This window comes from Marmota marmota, unplaced genomic scaffold (assembly GCF_001458135.2).
Source record: "Marmota marmota marmota unplaced genomic scaffold, marMar, whole genome shotgun sequence".
Classification (NCBI taxonomy): Eukaryota; Metazoa; Chordata; class Mammalia; order Rodentia; family Sciuridae; genus Marmota; species Marmota marmota.
The window spans coordinates 7,132,040-7,155,333 of record NW_026000119.1 but is presented as its reverse complement, the minus strand read 5'-3'; the positions used below and the strand labels follow the sequence as shown (position 1 = coordinate 7,155,333).

The following is a 23,294-nucleotide window of genomic DNA, read 5'->3' as shown; positions in this document are numbered from 1 at the left end:
AAATTGTTTCAAATAATCACCTTTGGGCAGGAACAGGAGTGGAGTAGACAGGGGATTCATTCTGGGGTTTGTTGGCCTCTCTGAAGATACTGCCCTTTTAAGGACACAATTTCTGATGGGTGTGTTACTACAGCATAGTCCAATAAGGATCTGAATTAGGTTAACACCTACCAAGAATAATTCAGGGGTTGCCTCCAAATCAGCTTAGTTCTAAGAAAGTGTGTCCACAGTGTAAAGTGACTGGTGTCAAACATCACTGGCACCACGTCACCTCCCGCAGTGCCTTGAATCAGGACTCCTACCATCTCTTAATTGCATTTAGACTGTATAATTAATACATTTGGCTAGCCACTGGGATATTTCTCTCGTCATCATCTCAAATTGTAACTGACAACACACTTGAAAATTGTCACACACACAGTCAGGTAGCACCTTTTTCCTCCTGGCTGGAAGTGGATAGAAACCAGTCAGTATCACCCACATTGACCTTTTCATGGGACTCCAAATTCTCCCCAGTTCCTTAGTATTTATTCCGATATTGTTTTCCTTTTACTTGACAATTATGTAAGTGCTACCTACTAGGTACTACTGATTTGGCCACATTCTACTTTGTTTTCCTTTTTAAAAGAGTTTTGGGAACTGACATGAAGATAACCTGAGGTGTGCTTTTCTTCCTTCCCAAGGTTCTCCTTGAGACCCGCACTCCCCTCCACAGTGGTGTTCATGTACTTGTGTTATGTTAGAATTCTTCACCTGCCTAGTCAAGCATAAGCCCCTTAAGAACAGTTCAGCTGTGGGATGTTAATTGCCAAGAAGGGGCTTCTGCAGATGTAACAGAGGGAAAGGGGGGAGTAAACAGTACGGACCCTAATCCCATCTCCCCGCAAACGTTTCATGTTGACAGCAGCTGAATGTCAGAGTTTTTTTGGATTGTTGGTTTTCTGCTGTGGTTTTATGTCTTCTCTCATTTATACGATTTCTTATTTAAATCTGTAAGAAAAACACAGAAACCTCAGCAGATGGATACAAAACACAAATTCCTAACTGCCTTTAGGAAGTTATTATATTCCAAACTTCTTTTCTTGACTTGTTGTGGTCTTCCAAACCTGACCCAGCCAGGACCTCAGCGGTTCCTTTTATATTCTTTTTTTTTTTTTTAATATTTATTTATTTATTTATTTATTTTTAGTTTTTTCGGCAGACACAACATCTTTGTTTGTATGTGGTGCTGAGGATCGAACCCGGCCCGCACGCATGCCAGGCAAGCGCGCTACCGCTTGAGCCACATCCCCAGCCCCTCCTTTTATATTCTTTAAGATCCTGCCATATATGAATTTTTTCTCCCTTCCTTGAAGACTTCCCATTCTTTGGGATTTTCCCAGGTCTTGAAGGCATCCCATGTCACTGGATTTTCATCGAAGATTTCCCTCTTTTTGGAACCCTTTCCAAAACCTCTCAACCTTACCTGGTTGCTCTTGCAGAGAACCCACACTCCTGGCTTCCCCTGGGAGGTCTTCCCTGTTTCCTGGACTGAGTTGGTTCCTCTCTTATATACTTCCATGTCATCCTGTCCTCACCCTATAGCATTCCATAGTAATAGCCAAGCTACTTCTATGCCTCCATGTTTACCCTGTGTTCTCTTATTGCTGAACCTGCTGTGCCACATCTCCATCCCTGGTGGCACAGACATAATTTGATTTTTTTTTTTTTTGGCATTGCCAGGGATTGAACCCAGGGCTTTGCACATGTTAGGGAATTATTCTACCACTGAGCTACACTCAAGCCCATGAACGTAAGTTGGAGAGAGCTCTCTTTAAGGAAAGAAGCGCAGCCCAAGTCCATCTGAACACTGGATCAACATTCCACTGGGCTGTCTCTAAACCAATTCTGTGGGAGAGGAGACAGGGAAAAAATGAATGGTCTCCCTGCTCCTTTTTTCTCTCCATCTGGAAAACCTTTTGTGGGGTGGGATAGGGAGATGAATAACATAGGGCTGATTTGATAGGGGACCTGGCTCTGTTAGTTCTCCAGTGCACATTTGGGTTTCCTTTCTTCTTTCCTTCCTTCTTTCTTTCCTTCTACCCCTTCCCTCCCCCCCTTTTCCTTCCTTTCTTCCTTCTTTCTTTTCTTTCTTTCTTTCTTTCTCCCCTTCTTCCTTTACCTGTGTCCTGAGATCTACAAATTTTTTTGTTTTGTCTTTTTGTTTGTTTTTAGATGGTGCTGGGGATTGAACCCAGGCCTCACACAGGCCAGGCAAGTGTTTTACCATTGAGTGATGACCCTTGCCAAAAATCTGGTACCTCTGTAGGTCTGATTTTGATGACTTTCTCTAGGAGCACATGATGATACCACATTCCTGGTTCAATGCAGGAAAGTCACAGTGGGTGAGGAAGAAATCACTGATATTGATATTTCAGATTATTATTGGACATACCTATTAACTACTCAATTATAATGATGTATGTAGGGTCATTTCTCCCCCTCCCACCATCCTGAATACCCTGTAAGTAAAGTAATAATCTCAATGTCGTAGTTTGAAAGAAACAGACTTTTTAAATGCTCATCCTCACTTAAAAAAAAAAAAAAAAAAACACAAATAAAAACAACTTAACACCAATTATCACCAACCAAATTAGTCAAGATTGGTTTTGCTATTTTAAATTTTTTGGTTCTGTTGAAGGTATGATGAAACAGTCTCATGAATGGTTCTGGGAAATATAAATTGATACAAACTTTCTGGAAAGAATTTTTTGACACATATTAAGAATTTTGTCTTGTTTTTCATTCCCATGGTGGTTAAAAGTATATACCCCAGAGTTGGTCTGGATGTGACATATGAGCAAGGGACTTTTAAACTCCCAGAGCCTCAGTTTCTCATTTGTAAAGTGGGGATAATGAGATTGTCTACTTCATCTCTTCAGATGAGATTATGCATTTATAGTAATTAGTAGAGTGCTTAATATGTATTCAGAACTCAGTAAATGTAAATAAACTATAATGATACTGTGAATTATACTATTTCAACATTGTCCTTTAGGAAATAATCTGGAGTGCAGACAAAGGTTTATGCACAAAGATTTTATCATAGACTTAATTAGAAATTGAAGACAAATTGGAAGTAAATGTTCAAACTATAAGAAAAAAAAGCATTTTTGGTTGTTTCCTCGATGCTGGAATATCAAGTAGGTCCTGTTTACAAAGAGTCTCTAATGATAGGTAGAAATGTTGGTGAGTATATTGAGTATATAAAAAAGGGTATTGAGTATGTAAAAAAAGAGCTACATGCTCACATTTAATATAATCTCACCAGTGTGAAAATCTGTATATGTAAAATATGTAGAGAAAAAACTAAAAGAAAAAATGCCAATGTTAGTAGTTAGTTACTGGCTCTGAAAGGCATTCCTAGGGTGATTTTCATGCTTATTTATAATGTGTAAAGATTTTTTTCTATTTTCGTCCATGGACTACTTTACAGTCAGAAAAATACTACCCCAAGATCCCTGTTTGAACTCTGCTCAGCGTTTTCCTCTGTAGATCACAGTGGCCCAGGCTGGAGCCAGAATCCTGCTCGCAGGTGGTACCCAAGGGACTGGCCCCTTGTAGCCTGTCATGCCTGAGTTCTGGAGTTGCCCCAGGGAACGGTACTTTTCTGGTTGTAAGTCAGAACACTGGTATTAATCCTCGAGCTCTTGTTGCTCTGATTTCTGGCTTCTTTCCCTGTGAGTCATTACTCATTTTGAGATCTCCCAAGGAATTCTTTCCAACAAAGAGATTTTGACTTTGAGCCTCTGAAGACATAGGTGTTTTCTAGGTTTTAGGAATTTATTGTTCCTTTTGGCTTGGTTTAATAAAAATCAGTCAACCAGCCTTTGGAACAGGATTCCAAAGCATATTTATTTAAGTGGTCTTCCGTGGAGGGCTTGTGTATGACAGGATTAGGAAGGGAGGTTTGCGTGAGTGGATGAATGCAGTACCCACTCAGGTTGTTGCTTCGGAGTGAATTTATTTAGAGGATCTGGTGTTCAGTATGACTTTTTAAATCACAGAATGCCTACAGATAGCGAACAAAAAGAGAGGGTTCAACTTTCCAAACTCAAGTACTTATAATCTCCCATGTAAGCTGGATCTGTAAACTAACTTGGATTAATGTGACACTTTGGGCAGCTGCAGTTCATGGTTTTATATTTTCAGACATCATTTATTGATTTCTCCTTTGCCTCTGGGTACTCACTCTATCATGCAATGTGATATGTCAGGGGATTGATGGATATCTTCTTATGACTCTTGTAACAGGGAGCCATAGAAGGAAGTGGAGGCCCCAAGTCGTTTCAGTCTCCACAGTTCTTGAGCTGTTTCTACTAGCTTCTGGAAGCTCTACACCTAAATCCAGGCATTTTTGGTTGAATACATCTGGAGACTTAGTTAGCATAGAAGTTGAGGGTTGTGAGAAATCCCTACATTCATCAGGCAGTCAGAGGCAGAGAAAGAGGACTCAGAGCAAGATGATCACCAGGGTAAAATGTGCTAGGAGAGGATACAGGGATTTTGCTGAGGAGGGCCGGAACTCTGGAGGCCAAAGGCAGGTAACAATGAAGTGGGAGTTAGGAAGGCAGGAGACAGGGTATGCAGAGCAAAAAGTTCTGGGGCAGGAAGAAGTGCAGAACACGTTTGTATGTTGAGGTAAAAGGAAGTAAGGGGGAGGAAAAGTGGAATAAGTTGAAAAATTGGATCAAGAATGCAGATGCAGGGCTGGGTGTGGTGGCACATGGCAGTAATCCCAATGGCTTGGGAGCCTGAGGCAGGAGGTTCACAAGTTCAAAGCCAGCCTCAGCAACTTAACAAGATCCTATCTCAAAATAAAATGTTAAAAAGGGCTGACATTGTGGCTCAGTGGTTAAGTGCCCCTGGGTTCACACAAAAAAATGTAGATGGAGGAATCCTGAGACATGGAAGAAAATGAAATAAAAAAATGGGTAAAGATAGCTGTTAAGGTTGGAAGGAATGAATTGAAGGTGCTAATTGAGTGAAGTAGCTGGGAGAGTGGGGAGAAGGATCCACCTGACTCTCGCTTCCTTCAGAAGTAATTAATACACAGCACACTCCTCATTTCAGCAGCTTCTAGAGAGCCCCAGGATCAGGCAGACCCATAAATACCTATTTATTATACCCACAAAACACTACAGAGATTTGCTTACTTTCTCTTCGAAATGTCCCCTTGGTGATTATTCTTTTTTTAATTTCTCTAATTGCACACTAGAGAGAGCTTCAGTTAGATGCAGCTAGTTGTTAGGCAGCGGAACACCTGCAGATCTTGTTGCTGCATGCCTGAGCCCAGAAAGCTCTGTTCATGCTTGTTTGAAGAGGACGAGGCTAAGGCTTTTCAAATAAAAAAGCCTTGACTCTGGTAGTGTTTCGGAGATTTCCATCCTAGAACTTCCCCACTCGCCCAGGTAATCATGAAACACTCTCACCTTCACTTCCCCCAGCAACTTTCCAGAGCTTTTGAACTTCCCCTTGCACACCTAGGATTGTGCTGCTGCTCTGGGAGGAAGACACAGAAGAACAGACGGCTTGGCATGTGTAGAAACCACGCACCAGGTGGGGGAAGAGTCCCCTTCTCAAATTTCCCTTGATCTGGTTATTATTTCCTTTATAATTTACTGAAGAGCTATAATGAGGATTAATTTGGTTCTTATGATATCATGAATTGTTTTTGATATGGGCAAAAAAGCTGCTTGTAATTTGAAACTCCCAAGGTTCAGCGAAAGGTCAGGCAGGGGCTGTTGGTTTGTGTGCTATTGAGAGTCCTTGTTTTTCAGGGGAACACTTGGCTCAACTTCTGGGCTGGCTTTAGGGTTTCTAGGGAAAGGGTTCTTCTGTGGACAAGTGGGCACTGGGATGGGGGCGAGAGCTGGTACTTGTACAGAAAATGTGTCTAGATGGTCAGTAGTTGAGAAAGTGTCACCAAGAGTACAGGTAGAAAGACTGATTTTCAACAGGGCTCAGGGCAGGTGATCCATTTTACTGACATGGATTTTTTTTAATGAAAATCACAGTGTCTCTCTCCAAAGCCTTGAGGTGAAACAGGACCCTCTGGTATTGCCAACTGGCCATGCTATCAATAGGAACTAGGATCAAAGGAGCTGTCTGTATCAATAACTAAGAAAATAGTGAAGAAACCACACAGCACAGGAACATAAGTTTCTCAGGTAGGATGGCTCGGTGACCTAAGGGTCAGCTCTAGCACTGGAAGGAGCAAGAGAGAGAGCAGGCACACCCGAAAACTTCTATTTATTGGGAAAAATACATTCGAGAAAGTTCCACCCAAATAAGGCAAGGGATTGGGTTTCGAAGGGTGGAGGGTGGAGTCTTGCTTGGTGATGTCTTGTGGTCAGCAGATTGACTGACATCTTGGAAAGCCACACCCATCTCAGGTGCTGTGTGGAATCATAGGCAGAGTGAGAGGAAAGGCACACATGTCGCACAGCCCCGTCAGGCAGTAATGTCAGGCCAGTCCCCTCATACACTCACATGCGCACTGCTCACACACACACAGCCCATGGCTAGCTCGTGACACTCTGGGTCCTGGGTGGGCATTAGCAAGTGCAAGCTCTTTGCATCCTGCACGGGAAGATGGGAAGGCTCTGTATCCTGAACTCTGACTTTTCTTTTCCTAAATCTTTATTCCTTTTTCATTTGGGCGCATAATTCAGGATTTGTGGGTTTTCTTCTGCCTTTGGGATGAAGGATGGTAAACGAGACTCAGAGGGTAATCACCACTTGAAAGCAGAGCAGAGGACATTTTCACCCACAATGAAAGCTGAGCACAATCGAGTTCTTTATTAGAGGATGACTATTATATGAGCGAGAACAAGAGAGTGCTGGCTGCACAAGATAATTTGTTTTATAGTTTTAATCACAGCTGGTCTGACAGAGCGGCTATGAATCATGTATCAGGTCATAAAAGTGATTTTTTTTCAACTCCCAACCCTTCTTTATAACTTTATCTCTAGCTAAAGACTAAAAATTTCCAGTGACTCAGTCCATTATGTACTACCTGCCTTGCCCTCATCCCAAAGGCTGAGACTGGTATGCTCTCTCTGGAAGACCAAATTTGTGAGAAGGAGCCAAGTGCAGGGCTCAGAAGCCCACTATGACCAGGAGCACAGACTGGGGACACACTGCCCTCAAGTGCATGGAGCCCTTATGGGAGATGTTGAGCATACCGAGCCTGCTGTTTCTGTTGGTCTGACAGTTCTGTCTACACCCCCAGCAAGTATCTATCACATGTGCCCTGGTACTTGAAGGTCATTCAATTGGAAAGAGATGAAAACTCAATTGCTGTGCTGGGCCTAGCCATTTGCTAAAAACCTCAAACACACAATTTGTACAGGTCCCAAGCTTCTGCTTTACTGACATACGCTGCCTTTGGGCTACTCTCCGGCTGTCTGTGCTGCAGTGCTGGTAATTGAAATCCCTCTGCCCTCCGGTGTAGTGATTAGGCTGTACTCATGAGTACCGCTGCCATCTCTCTGTTCCCTGCCCTCTCCAGACTGCCATCCCCTGTGCCAGCACTGTGTAGCTGATCTCCAGGACACTGGGAGCGTCTGCCTGAGGTGCCAGAATGCCCGCTACCTGCTGCTAGGGGACCACTGTGTTCCTGACTGCCCTTCTGGATACTACGCAGAGAGGGGAGCTTGTAAAAGTGAGTTAAGTGCTGACTCAGGAGGTTCTCCTGGGGGCAGTTGCTGAGAGGGCTTGAGCTTCCTGAAGAAGAGAGGAGCATATGTGCATGGACCGTGAGCCAGACCAGCGAATGTGCTCGAAGTGGGGGCCTTGTTATAACCAGCACTTGCAATGCAGCCTTGGAAGTCAGCCTGGCTTCATGGTTTCTGTTTGTTTCTCTGCAGAATGCCACTCCTCCTGCAGAACCTGCCAGGGTGGAGGACCTTTCTCCTGCTCCTCATGTGACGCCAACCTCGTTCTGACCCACATTGGCACCTGCAGCACCACTTGCTTCCCTGGGCACCATCTCGATGACAACCATGCTTGCCAGCGTAGGTATTTTAAATGAACCTTCTCCCCTCTTCTGCTCTTCTGGGCCCATGAGAAGAAATTGTGAGGTTCATACTGCCATCTTCTCTCCTGGCAGCCTTCATTTTTCTAAAAGGAAGAAAGCTCATCTAAAAGGCAACATGGATACTCTTAGAAGACTACAACTCAGATTTCAGACTCACTGAAAGCACTGTCCTTTCTGAGTATCAGCTACGTGATTTTAGGCAGGTTACTTAACTTCTCTTTTCCGGTTACCTCATTAACAAAATAAAAATGTTAGTCTGTCTCATCTTTACGGTTTCTCTCATAAATCCAGTTGTTTGATCCTGGGCAGAGAATGGAGCTCACTCTAATTCACAGTCAGTGGATTGAGCACGCGCCTGTATTTAATTTGTCTTCTACGTGTATTTATTGAATATTGACAATGTGCCAGGCTTTATATGTTTCAAAACATTCCATTTCTGCCCAAATAATAGTTATTTTATCTTGTATAAGAGCTACTCATATACATGTCTTATATCCTAAATAAGCTAGAATATGATTAATTACTTTGATTCAAAGAGGACAAAGGACAAACCAAGAGTTAGAATAAATTAGGGAAAGGGCAAATCTGGATGGGAAAAAAATTAGGAAATCCTTCACAGATAAAGGAACATTTGTGATAGGCCAGGGCAGCTTACTTTATTTCAATCACTAAAGTGTCATTTTAAAAAAATTGTTATACTTTTGAAAATGACAGTGAACAAATACAGTGGTGATATTTCAATTTCATGTTCTGGGAAGAACCATATTAAAGGCAGTGTCGACTAGTGGCTAGGAGAGTGGGCTCTGGAATCAGGAGACTAAAGTTCAAATCCTAAATGGCACTCGCCCACTCTGTGACAAGTCAGTTAATTGTAGTTCCTTAGTTTATTTTTCTGTGAAAAGGGGATTTGAACAGCATCTACACTCCAATGTTGTTGCAGTTAACACAGACCCCAGCAGGGAACCAGGTCTATGCAGACTAACTATTGTTGTTACCATTTGTCATGGTCATTATCACCATTATCAACACCATCTGGAATGAGGCAAATAATTTAATAAAGTTTATTTATATGGATGGATAGAGATAGAACGATAAATACCGCCTTTAATTTATTGAGATGCTTGCGTGTATTTGCATTTGAAATGAAGTTATATGAAACTCACACTTTTGCATCATTTGTTGAGATACCAGAGATAGAACTCTTTTTCAATGAGAAGATTTCTTTACTTTTGAAACAAAAACTTTGCTTGTTATATATCAACCATCCGCTGGAATCTGTAGATTCTATAGTGCAGGAGACAGGAATAAAATACTTGTGCTTTCTATCCAAGAGCAAGAGCGTGTTGGTGGAGAAATGGTGACTTAGATTTATGAGGATCTTCCTAGCAGCAGACTCACAGAAATAGAAGTTCAAAAGAAAAAAACAGAATCCCTTGTATGAAGTATAGGTGACAAAAATGCATTGCATTAAAATATTTCTCTTTTGGGAAGTGTTTTCCTTGCTGCAGGGTGGCCGTTGCATAAACACATTTGCTATGCTACCATGTAAACAGGATTTCATAGACTATTTCAGTTGAATTAAGAACCTCCTAACTTTAGTCCTTAAGTTTCACCCTTTCTAAGATTGGATCAAGTAAGCCCCAAATTGAGATATTTGAGTTTCTATTATGTAAAAAAAAAAAATAAAAGTCAACAATGCTCCTTTGTAATGCTCCCCATTATAGACAATTATAGGCCCTGACAATTTTAGAAATTGTGTAGTAAAGGGCTTTTGAGGAAATGTAATCAGAATTGTGTGAGGCAGTGATAACTATATTATTAAAGAAATTAAGGACTGGAGAGCTTTCTAGATTTCAGTTGCAGAAATCTTTAGAAAGTGTGCATTATTAACTGAGCTCTAAAGTTTTAAGGGTGACTAGGTTGAGATAGAAACTATAAAAAAGCAATAATAAGGGGCTGGGGTTGTGGCTCAGAGGTAGAGCACTTGCCTCACATGTGTGAGGCACTGGGTTTGATTCTCAGCACCACATATAAATAAGTGAATAATATAAAGGTCCATGAACAACTATATATATATATTAATTAATATATATATTAATTAATATATATATATTAATATTAAAAGCAATAATAAAAAAAAAGGTTCTCAGTCCTTAAAACCGTAGTGCTTTGGAGCTCAAGGACTCCAAAGTTACTCCATCAAACATTGCACCCCATGCAAAGATAAAGATGGCTTTTCATAGCCCTCCACGGAGCAACAGAGAATGATCCCTCATTTACACAGTTACCTTCAGAGGTTTAATTAACTGTCATTTCCCACTTGGACATTGCTCCAGGTAGAACTGGAGCCAGCAGAGTGTTCAAGCAGAAGTGGGTGGCCATCTCTAATTTAGGGACATTTCTTTTACCAATTACAAAGATTTACTTTTTGAGTATGCATTTCAACCATCTTCAAATGCACCTACAACTACTAGGTACCACTTCATTTTTGTATTCACAAGTTTATCTTTGGGATCTTCATCAAATACTTTGCCCAATCAAAGTAGACATGAAGAACAGTGGAATAGTGCAGACGACACTGTGATAAACCCACATACTGACAACCATTTGATCCTTGACAAGAGAGCCAAAAATATGTTGGAGAGAAGACAGCCTTTTTAACAAATGATGTTGGGAAAAACTGGATATTCATATGAAGATTGAAACTAGATCCTTGTCTCTCACCCTGCACAAAAGTCAAATTAAACCTGAATCAAGGACCAGAAACTTTGCAAATGCTAGAAGAAAACAGGGTCAACACTCCACCATATTGGTACAGGCACTGGCTTCCTTAATAAGTTCCCTAAAACTCAAGAAATAAAACCAGGAATCAATAGTGGAATGTCTTCAAATTAAAAAAGCTTCTACACAGCAAAGGAAATGATTAAGAATGGGGGTAAGTCTTTGCCAGCTGCTTCTCTGACAGGAGATTAATATCTAGACTATATAAAGAACTCAAAAAACTTAGTACCAAAAAACAAACAAACAAACAAAAACTCAATCAATAAATGAGCAAAAGAACCAGACACTTCTCAAAAGAAAAAACACAGATGGTCAAATGATATATGAAAAATGTTCAATATCCCTAGCAATCAAGGAAATACAAATCAAAACTACACTGAGATTTTCTCTCATTCAGTCATAATGGCAATGATCAAGAATACAAATAATAACAAATGCTGGCAAGGATGTGGAAGGAAAGATACACTTATACATTGTTATAAGAGACTGCAAATTAGTACATACACTCTGGAAAACTATGAAGATTCCTCAAAATACTAGGAATGGAACCACCATTTGGCCCACCCATCCCATCACTCCCTCATATTTATCCAAAAGAAATAAAATCAGAATAATAGAGCCATACAGCTACTTCAATATTGATAGTAACACAACTCAAAATTGCTAAGTTATGGAATCAGTCTGGATGACTGTCAATAGACAAATGGAAAATGATATATATATATATATCATATATATATATATATATATATATATGATATATATATATATATATATATATACACATGTATATATATATACACACACACACACACACAATGAAGTATTATGCAGCCATAAAAAGAATGAAACTATGGCACTGGCTGATAAATGGTTGGAAATGGAGAACATCACATCGAGTAAACTAAGCCAGTCAGAAAATCAAGGGTCAAAAGTTTGCTTTCATATTTGGAAGCTAGAACAAAATAAGGGAAAGAAGGAGGAGGAATCAGATATCATAAAGTTAATAGGAAAGATCAGTGCAGTAGAAGGAGATCAAGAGGGAGGAAGGAGGAACTATAAAGGGGAGGAAATGTGGAATGAATTTAACAAATCACATGATGTACTATAGGGAATTTCACCTTTATGTACATGTAGAAAGCACCAATCAAAAATAAATAAATGGGGACTCAGCACCACATATAAATAAGTGAACAAAATAAAGGTCCATTAACAACCAAAAATTTTTTTTAAAGAAAGAAAGAGTGAAGCAGGAGGCATCACTGTACTACAGAGCCATAGTAACAAAAATGGCATGGTATTGGCACGTAGACCAATGGTACAGAATAAGAGACACAGAGACAAACCCATATAAATACAGTTATCTTGTACTAGACAAAGGCGCCAGAAACATTCACTGGGGAAAAGATAGGCTCTTCACCAAACAGTGCTGGGAAAACTGGAAATCCATATGTAACAAGATGAAATTAAATCCCTATCTCTCACCATGCATGAAACTCAATTCAGTGTGGATCAAAGACTTCAGCACTAGAACAGAGACCCCATGCCTAATAGGAGAAAAGTAGGCTCAGATCTTCACCATGTCAGCTTAGGATCTGATTTCATTGACAAGACTCCTAAAGCTCAAGAAGTAAAATCAAGAATCAATAAATGTGATTGATTAAAATTAAAAAGCTTCTTCTCATCAGAGGAAACAATCAATAATGTGAATAGAGAGCCTACAGAATGGGAGAAAATCTTTACTTAAGGCACCTCAGATAGAGCATTAATCTCCAGGATGTATAAAGAGCTCAAAAAACTTAATGCCAAAAAAACCCCAAATAACCCAAATCAATAAATGGGCCAAGGAACTGAACAGACACTTCTCAGAAGGTGATATATACAATCAATCAACAAATATATGAAAAAATGTTCGACAACTCTAGCAATTAGAGAAATGCAAATCAAAAAGACTCTAAGATTTCATCTCACTCCAGCCAGAATGGCAATTATCAAGAATACAAACAACAATAAATGTTGGTGAGGATGTGGGGAAAAGGTACACCCCGACATTGTTGGTGGGGCTGCAAATTGATGCAACCATTATGGAAAGCAGTATGGTGATTCCTTAGAAAACTTGAAATGGAACCACCATTTGACCCAGCTCTTTCTTCGCTTTATACGCAAAGGACTTAAAATCAGCATATGACACAGCCATATCAATGTTTATAGCAGCTTAACTTACAATATCTAAACTGTGAAACCAACCTAGGTGCCCTTCAGCAGATGAATGGATAAAGAAAATGTGGTATATATACACAATGGAGTATTATTCAGCCTTAAAGAGGAATGAAATTATGGTGTTTGCAGGTAGATGCATGGAGCCTGAGAATATCATGCTAAGCAAAATAAACCAATCCCCCAGAAACAAAAGCTGAATGTTTTCTCTGATATGCAGATGCTAATTCACAATAGGGGAGGGGGTAGGGAAGAATAGAAGTACTTTGGAATAGGCAGAGAGGAATGAAGGTAAGGGAGGGGGCATGGGGGTAGGAAAGATAATAGAATGAATCAGACATTATTACCCTATGTGCATATATGACTACATTACTGGTGTCATTCTACATCATGTACAACCAGAGAACACTTTGATGTCTTTTAAACCTACATCTCACTCACCAGGTCCCTCTGTACTCTTTTCCTCTGACATGTATTCAGAGTCAATTTCAGAATGAGGCAGAGATGGTGGTGCTTGTGCATGTGTTAGTGTGGTGGGTGTACTTACATATTACAACACTTGGATTTTTTTCATTTCTGTAGTAAGTGTTTATTGAACACCTACAATATGACAGATCACCAGCTAGATGCTGGGGAATATTGTAAGGAACATAACACACCTGGTCTTTGCATTCCAAGTCTACAGCCTAAAGGGTACACATGTTAAACAAATAATCACCTCAGTGAAAATTGTTACCTAAGGCAGGAAAGAAATGTCTGGGTGCTGTCAGAGCATGTACCTGTGAGACCTGTTCTAGAATGGAGATTCCACAAAGGATTTCTGGGAGGAGAGAGAAAGAGGATGGGTAAAGAGTTAAAGACTTGGAGATTATAGTAAGAGGATTCAAATGTGTATGTTAAGCTTTCCAGGAGGAGAGAATGAAGGGAGGGTGGAGGAACAATATTCGTACAGATGTTGGTTAGAAATTTTCCAGGATTGAGGAAAGACTGGGTTTTAGGGGGAAGTGTACTTTGAAACCTAAGTAGTAAGAATGAAAAAGTCACTCTGGTAAATGCTTGGAAATGAGATTGCAAGAGTAAAAAAGTTAGGAGGCTGTGATAGTAATTAAGCAAGGGATGATGATGGCTTGGCTATATTGGCATTTGTGGATATGGAGGAAAGCAAAAAGTCCTCAGAGTTATGTTGGAGAGTTTGAATAAATAGGATCCAGTGAGTGACTGGATTAGGAGTGAAGGAAGGAAGATATCAAGATAGACTCTTAAGTTTTCCAGCAAGAAAAACTGAGTAGATAGAGAAATGAGAGAATGCAAAAGCATGACCAGATTGGGAATCATCCCTGCATGCCTGAATCGCCTGACGGGCTGCTGAGAATTACCTTTCGTCAAACCAATAAGCCGAGCAACCTTTAAATCCTGAAAATATGGGATTTTACAAGCTTCACAATTAAGTTGGTGCCTAATTTTAATCTTGGCCTACCTACACCCACACCCTCCCCCACTGCCCCCCCCAACACACAGTGTACATCATGAGCTACAAGGGACTTGATTCCCTAAGAAGTTAAGTTCAAATAAAACTCTGGGCTATAATTCTAGAGATCTTAGGGTAAGAATAAATTTTATGGCTGAATCACAGGACAATTTGGATGTGGGATTTCCATCTTTGAGTTTATAATTTATCTTTTGGGAAAACAAGAGTACCTTCTGTATTTTGGGAAATAAAACTAATATTTTCTGTGTCTATTGATCACCGTGGAGGGTTCTGAGCCATAATTAAAGAACAGGTTGGGGCAGGGCTTTGTCCCTCTGCAGCATGTGTCTAGTTTTGATCAATGTGTCCCTATTTGCAATTGTAATCATCCGGTCATTTTCTTTTCCTGTCTGCTCAGCATGCGACACACATTGCTGGAGCTGTGATTCACAGGCCAGCTGTACCTCCTGCCGAGATCCAAGCAAGGTCCTGCTCTATGGGGACTGCCAGTATGAGAGCTGTGCCCCACAGTACTATCTTGACATCTCCACCAAGACATGCAGAGGTAAAGTTCTTCCTGAATTGTGTTAAGGAGTCTTTTACTCCATGATACCTCTTTACTATAAACGCCCCGTGCCCCACATTGGGAAAATGCCTTCATCAATCATTTTGACTTTCTCTGATGATAGCAAGAATTAATGTACGAGTGAATTCATCTACTCCCTCATTGATTTGTTTTCTAAGCCAATTTTTTGAGCACCCACTATGAACTAGACATTGTTCCACATATTGGTAACTAGACCAGAGGTAGCAAAATAAAAATGCTCAGGTTATGTTTGACCCATAGACATGTTTTGTGTGGCCCACCTAATGTTCTGAAATTTAAAAATCTTTGGTTATTTGCCTCTTAACAAGCTAGAAGTCTTCACATACAAAAAGAATTTGAGATTTTCAGTTTCTTTTGGAGAAAAAAATAGGAAGATCTGGCAATACTTGGTTTGCTTTACTACACAGTGCAACAAGAGGTTGACTGTGTTGCTGTCATCCCCACTGGATGGAGCATCAACTCCTCAATTTACCACAGTCCCCACCATTCCATAGTCTATCATGCCAGGCCTATTTCAAAGGGCCTTGTAGGTATTTTTATTTACAGTTCCAGATTGCTAGACTCTAAGCTTAAAGAGATCAGGAGTTGTATCTGATTTGTCCACCTTCACTTAACACAGTCAAATGAGTGAAGATAGAGTTGTTGTCCTTGAGGAATTTTTAACATGACAATGTCAAATTCCAAATGCCTATTTTCCTTGTTCTTCAGTAGTTGGAATTTGTGGGCCTTGTGGTTTTTGAACAGCAGTGCATAAGGGGAAAGATAGAGTTAAGAGCAGATTTTACTTGATTCTGTTCCATTTCATCTCCTCATTCCAGCCTCTTTCCATGTTTCCCTCTATCCCTTTGGCTCTGGCAGAGAAACTAGAGCTTAGATATGGAGGTCAAACATCTGTCAAGTAAACTTGGGATGCTTTAAGGCTCTGCAAAATTGCACACTTTCCAGTCCAAGAAATTCTACTTGGTTGTCAACTTAGGTGGTCTGCTGGGCTCAAGACCACAGAAGCTTTCCTTTTATTTATTTTTTTTCTTCTAACCAGGGGCTGTCAGTATGTGGTGAAAAATAAGATTATCACAAAGCCTCCCTGCTGTAGATGATTTCATAACTATACTGGCAGTTGTGAGTCTCTTGTTTTAGTCTTTTTCCCTCAGGATCCATTCAGCTAAATAAATGAGTGAGATTAACTTTATAAATTTTCTTGGTAGCATGTGTACTGTCTTGCACATTTACCTGTTTCTTGGAGACTTTGAAATAGTGCATCAAGATAGAGAAAAGGTGACTAATGAGAGGTTTCCCTAGCTTCTTAGCAGGGTGGGGAAAGTGGGATTAAGACAGTCTTGAGTAGAGATATGTTCTCTAAGAAAAATATTTTAACAGCAAACACTCACTGAGCTGTTGCTATATGCCAGACACTGTATTATGTTATTGATTATTGATTGATTGATTTTGTTGGGATTGAACCCAGAGCTGTGCATACCAAGCACTCACTTCACCATTGAGTTATACCCATCTAAATTCTTTACCTTCATTAATTTGCTAATTTTCACGAAAACCTTATATAATGGGCACATTTGTCCCTGTTTTACTAAGGTTCAACAAGTTTAAGGGTGATATACAGGATTGTACAGATTAAAAGTAGCAAAGTCATGACTTAAATAACAACTTATTTCAAAACCCAGGTATTTAACCTCACTTCCCTCATTCTGTCTTCCACACATGAAGGTCTGGCTTCCTTACTAGAGAGAACACTGGCTGTCAAACATGAGTTTTCTAAATGTATCAGAATTTAAAGGGTCATTAAAAAGAACAACAGTAACAACTATAATAATTGTTATAACAAAAATAATAGTAGCAGCAATATATTTTCCTGTGCCCCACCCCTGAGACCACATCAGTATGTCTCACATTGAGACTGATCATCTGTGTTTCTAACAATCCCCCGGATCATCCAAGGTTGGCCCCACTAGAGTGCAAGCTCCTTGAAGGCAGGGTCTGTACTTCCCACTGTTACATTCTCCTCGTGCAGTGATATGCATTATTGCATATCAAGTGCTTGTTGAGCAAATGAACATGTGAACAAGTCCATTCTGCTGACCCCAATGAGGTCTTTTCCAGTAAGCCATTTCTTTCTGGACACTTTCTTTATCTCCATTTAAGTCTAACATCACTGTTTCTTTCTGTTGTATTGGTCAATGCCTAATTTTTGAGAGCGAGAGTCACGTGGCTGGTGTCAGTGACAGTATCAGATACATTCTGAGTGGGATCTCTGATATCTCTTTACCTATGGAGCACTGAGCATTTGGAGAAAGTCTAGATTAGGCTTGTGGGCAATTTGGCCCACTCCCCATGGCAGACTTTGTGTGAAGAGTTGGCATACAAATTCAGGTAGACCTGGCTCTCTGCAGCCCAGCTGATAAGCAGGCTCTGCACAAAGTGTGGCGTGCTCTTTGTACATGCCCATGTCTAACATATTGAGGAACACAAAACCTCAGAGGAGCATCAGGGCTACTGCAAGCACAGGCCTTGTTACAACTGCCTTATCTGACATCTCATATTGTCCCCGCTTTACCTCTTGCAGCTGCAGACAGCCTCCTCATAAATTAGTCTGTGGGCCTCGGGGGTGGACAGAGGGGAAGCTAATCTAACATAGGATTTCTTTCTAGAGTGTGATTGGAGTTGCAATGCATGCAGTGGTCCTCTGAGAACTGACTGCCTGCAGTGCATGGATGGCTACGTTCTCCAGGAGGGTGCCTGTGTGGAGCAGTGCTCGCCATCTTTCTACCGGGACATGGGCCTCTGCAAGAGTGAGTGTCTGGAGACCCCCCCCACTCTGTGATCATTGAAGTTTTGGTTGCTGATTTCTGAGAAGCCTGTGACAAGAGTCCCTTCTGGCTTTTTATCCCATTCTGGGTTTCTTTGCTAACAGTTGTCTTTGTTATGAAAATTTTCCTTTCCTTCTCCCATGCTTTTATGTGACATATGCTAAAATTTGATGCCAGTATGGGAATCTTAGGGTTGTATGGTAGGCCATTACGTTTGGATTTCTTTAAAGATTTGAAATACTGTCCTCCAGATGGGAAGATTTGTGTACCTGGGCATTCAAGCACACGGAAAGACTATGTTGTTCTACCATCTCCCTCAAATCTCTGTATGCCATATGCCTCACCATCAACTCTCTCTGCCCAGTACCTTCTTCAGCCTCAGTTTAACACCACAAAATCCTCAGACCCTGAAATTCCTACCAGAACTACACTGAGACCATTTCTGAATGATTGACTGGATGAATCAGGAAAAGACCAACACTTAAGTAACACAGTACTGAAAGCTAAGGACTAGTTAATACTAACAATAGTTGATAATATCCATCGGTCACTTTAGAGTTCATGGATAATATTCCATCAATTTGATCTTTACCTGGTAAGGTATGTGGGACAATATTTTACTCCCATTTTAAAGGGAATAACACGGAGGCACATAGAGGTGAAGTAACTTTTCCTCTAACTGTTAAGTATGGGGATCACAAGAAGAACTGTGGCTCCGTGACTTCTCATGGGGTGCTTTGCCCAGTACATCGGATGGTGTTGCTGCCTGATACCTAGTGCTGCCTTGAATAGGGGCCCAGATCCTTTTGCAAAGCTACACACTTTCATATTGACTTGACTTTTGCCTTTCAGGCTGTGATAGACACTGTCTCCAGTGCCAGGGGCCCCATGAGTGTACCCGCTGTGAAGGGCCATTTCTCCTCTTGGAAGCCCAGTGTGTCCAGGAATGTGGGAAGGGGTACTTTGCAGACCATGCAAAGCACAAATGCTCAGGTAACTTGAGTCTAAACTAAGTGCTCTGGTAAGAAGTAAGAGCATCAAATCGTGTGTGCTGGTTCTCAGGCAACCAGGAGCATCCGAATTAGAGGCAGAAAGAAAACCCAGGGAACTTGGCCTAAGTAATTGATGGCTTCCTATGCACATCTGCTGAATGCTAGTTAAATAGGAATTAGGAGTGTAGCCCAATAATTCTCTTGCACAAATCAATATGTCCCTAAAGGTCTTTATGGAAACAAAGCCAATTTTTTTAATGGAATGTAAAGTTTATATTGAACTGCAGTGAGGTATCCATTAAGAGTGGAGCCATATTGATACGGACAAAGAATTTTCAGTGTGTAGACTAAATCACCTATAACCCTGATATTGGTATTATATCCTTGAAGACTAGGATTCTGAGGAATAATTTGGTGATATATACTGGAGCTTTTATTGTTAAACTCAAAGTCTTAATCTCCTTGTCCACTGGATCATCCAAGAAAATTTTCTGTTCATTCTCATCATTTCTACCAAACCTTCATACCATATGCCCCACTTGAAAGAATAACTGATGTTTAACAATAATGCCATTAACCAGGCACAACATTTTATGTTTCACCAAATTTTCTTCATCTGCCTTGTCTTATTTAACATTCACAACAACTTGATAAAATATGACAGATACTATGAATCTTATTTTACAGGGGAACAGAAAACAGACTAAAAAGTGTTGTTAATCAAGGCAATGTAAATCAGACATTAAACCCAGGTTTTCTGATTCCAGTCAAGGTCCTTTATACTGTGTAACCACTCTATAACAAAATCCCAGCAAAGGAAGCCAGAAAATTAGGCAGTTATCACTCAATCCATAGAAGATTATCAAGGACCGAAAGAAATAATTCGGTGGTTCTTTAAATAGCTGACTTTCCTCATGCATTTAAAATATTTCTACTACTACTACTACTACTACTACTACTACTACTACTTTAATAATAATAATAATAATAATAATAATAACAGTGAGCAGTGGCAGCAATAGAACACTCAGACCTTTCTATGCGTTCACTATTCTAGTCATTTCACATTATAACATGTCATCCTACAACTATTACTTGCATTAGGTGATATTATTATTCTCTTTTTAAAAACAAAGCAAAACAAAATTGCAGCACTGTTGAAGGAACTTGTCCAAGGTCACAGCTGGTAAGTGACAGAGAAGGAATGGTACCTAAAGATAGTCTATGCTCTTAATCACTATGAATGTCCTCTCATACAAGTCTACATGATTAACAGCCATCCATGAGCAGACTTTCTAAAAGGCATTGTGTGAGGTGGGGAGTGCGTCTCTCTGTTCAGTTTCCTTCTGAGTGTATCAGCTCCCATGAGACTCTAAAGGAGACAGTTAGGAGGCTCTTTTGTCACAGTCTGTTATGGGTGGGGGGCCATTTGTTGCTTGTGCTCCAACTCTTGTGGTTACAATCCCTTTATTTCCCTAATGGTCCTACTTGGGTGTCTGTGCCTTGGTTGTGTCTCATTTATTGTGTCTTCTCTTTGATAGCCTGCCCTCGAGGGTGCTTGCAGTGTAGCCACAGAGACCGATGTCACCTCTGTGGCCAAGGGTTCTTTCTGAAGAGTGGCCTCTGTGTTTCCAACTGCATTCCTGGCTTCTCTGCCCACTCTTCTAATGAAACATGTTCTGGTAAGAGCTCTTCTGGCGGTCTGGTGAATGCACCATTAATTTTTCTTTGCAAAGTCTGGATTTACTGAAGTAATTGATTCAGAGTTACCACTGTGGGGGGAAACCAAAACTTGATGCTGCTAAGGAATAAGGAACTGTTTATACAACATGGAAAAATTAGGAAAACTCAACTTCTATGATCTTTGAAGAAAAAAAAAGAAGCAATCTGTGCTCTAAAAGTCACAAGTATAAGATAAGAAATTTGGCATAAACTTAGCTGTGTTCTTGAACTGCAGCCACATTATAGAAAATTACATACATGTTTATACATGTAATGCACTTATTTGTATTCATATAAACTTGTAGAGTAAACTATGCCAAGAGTTCAGTGGTGCATCTTTTGGGCAAACAGTGGAGATAAGCTATAAATAAACAATGAACAGGATGAGGAGACTCCAAGAGGTTCATCTGTTGAAACTGGATGAATTTTGTTTCTGTTATGAATAACAGGTTAAAGGAAAGGCGCTCATTTCTCCCTGCATACCTCACCTTAAATAACAGAGAGAAGCAAATTTAAATTCAGTCCTCATTTTGAACTCCAAAAGTTTTATAGGTGGATAAACCTTAGAAGTGTTCCTTAGCTTTATTGTTTACCAAAAGCATGAGGCATTTTGTAGTATCCAAAGTCACACATTCTGTCTCTATATTTCTGGACTCTAAAGAGATTAAGATTTTCCAAAGAAAAAAATATCCTTGACTCATTTTGTTAGGATCTTTCTGGAAACTCCATCTACTTGAGAGTCAGCTTACTACTCTTGGGACATAATACAAGTCAACCTGTGGAAATGAATTCCACTTTTATTAGAATAATCTTATGGTAGATGTTGAACTGCACTGTCTGGCCTAATTGTAGAAGGGAACATTGCCTGTTAAAGACCTTGGCAAAACACCTTGAAGGAGAGAGTATGAATTCTACATTATGGAAGGAAATCCTCATTTATCTGTCAGATGTTTCATACGCACAGAGATTGCAAAATTTTTTTTTTAAAGTGTATATATTTCACATGAATTCTGAACATGAGCCACCAACAATCCTACTTCATTGTAGATTAACTGGTACCCTTTAGAGAATGGCATCATACACCTGTCTCTTTTCTTGCCCTCAGTGGATCTTATGTGACAGGTGTAATCAGAATAAGACTGTGGTTCTCAAATCTGCCAGCCAATTAGTGTAAGCAGGGGAGCTTATGAAATTAATGAGGTCCATCCCAGAACATCTAAGTCAGAATATCTAGTAGTAGAGCCCAAGTGTCAGTATTGTTTTAAAATATCCCTATATGATTCTTTGTTATTGTTATTGAGATATAATTCAGACATAAAATCCAAAAATTAAAGTGTATAGCCCAGTGGTTTTTAATATAGTCACAAAGCTGTATAACTATCACCAAAATCTAATTCCAGAACATTTTTATCATCATAAGGAAAACCCATAACCATAGTAATCTCTATGCATTTTTATGTCATTCTAGACCCTGACAACCACTAATCTAGTTTCTGTCTCTATGCATTTGCCTGTTCTAGACATAAATGGGATCACACAATGTTTCCTCTTTTATGTGGATTCTTAGCATAATATTTTTAAGGTTCATCCACATTGTATTGTGTATTAGTACATCATTTTATTTCCTTCTTTTGGATAAATAATATGAAATTGCATGGATATACCACATTTTTTTTGAGCACCCCCCTCCAGAACTACTTACCTCCCCCCTCCAGTCCTAGGAATCAAACCTGAAGCTTCATGCATTTAGGGAAGCACTCTACCATTGAGTCACATCCCCATATCCCAAACCCTTGATTATCTATTATTCATCAATGGATATATATTTTTGCAATATTTTCTCTTTGGATATTATGAATATGCTGCTATGAACATTCATGTACAAGTTTTTGTGTGGGCATACATTTTTAATTCTCCTGGGTGTAAACTGGGAGTGGAATTCCTGGGTCATATGGTACTATATTTAATTGAGGAGCTGTGCAACTATATTTCCAAATGACTGCACCATCTTATACTTCCAGTAACAATGTGCGAGGGTTCCCATTTATCCACATCCTCACCTGCACTTTTTATCGTCTCTCCTAGTGAAAGTGAAGTGCTACGTAGTTGTGGTTTAGATTTACATTTCCATGGTTATGAAGGTTGTGCACTGTTCATGTGCATATTGGCCTTCTGTATATTTTCTTTGTGGAAATGCCTACTAAAATTTTTACCCTTTTTTAAAATTGGTTTTCTTTTTCTTCTATTGTTGAGTTAAAGGAGTCCTTTATAGATTCTGGATACAATTCATTTTTCAGATGTGTGATTTGCAAACGTGTTCTCCCCTTCTATGAGTTGTCTTTTCACTTTGGTGAAGCACAAAAGTTTTTAATTTGGTGATGTCCAACTTACCTATTTTTTTTTCTTTTGTCACTTGTGCTTTTTGTGCCATAAGAAAGCATTGCTTGGGCTGGGGATGTGGCTCAAGCGGTAGCGCGCTCGCCTGGCATGGGTGCGGCCCAGGTTCAATACTCAGCACCACATACAAACAAAGATGTTGTGTCCGCCGAAAAACTAAAAAATAAATATTAAAATTCTCTCTCTCTCCCTCCCTCCCCCTCTCCCT

At 40.0% G+C, this 23,294-nt stretch overlaps 1 protein-coding gene across 2 annotated transcripts in view; it reads left to right on the top strand.

Moving 5' to 3' along the window:
* The window catches only part of Fras1 (Fraser extracellular matrix complex subunit 1), a 426,519-nt gene that overhangs the window by 261,660 nt on the left and 141,565 nt on the right, over positions 1-23,294 (top strand). The window contains exons 21-26 of one of the 2 annotated variants that reach the window (XM_048784791.1): positions 7,553-7,705; positions 7,911-8,057; positions 14,965-15,111; positions 17,817-17,957; positions 18,828-18,968; positions 20,509-20,649. In XM_048784791.1, coding sequence (XP_048640748.1) covers positions 7,553-7,705; positions 7,911-8,057; positions 14,965-15,111; positions 17,817-17,957; positions 18,828-18,968; positions 20,509-20,649 — 870 coding nt within the window. The remainder of the gene's footprint in view (positions 1-7,552; positions 7,706-7,910; positions 8,058-14,964; positions 15,112-17,816; positions 17,958-18,827; positions 18,969-20,508; positions 20,650-23,294) is intronic. The other variant, XM_048784792.1, reaches the window with a different exon arrangement.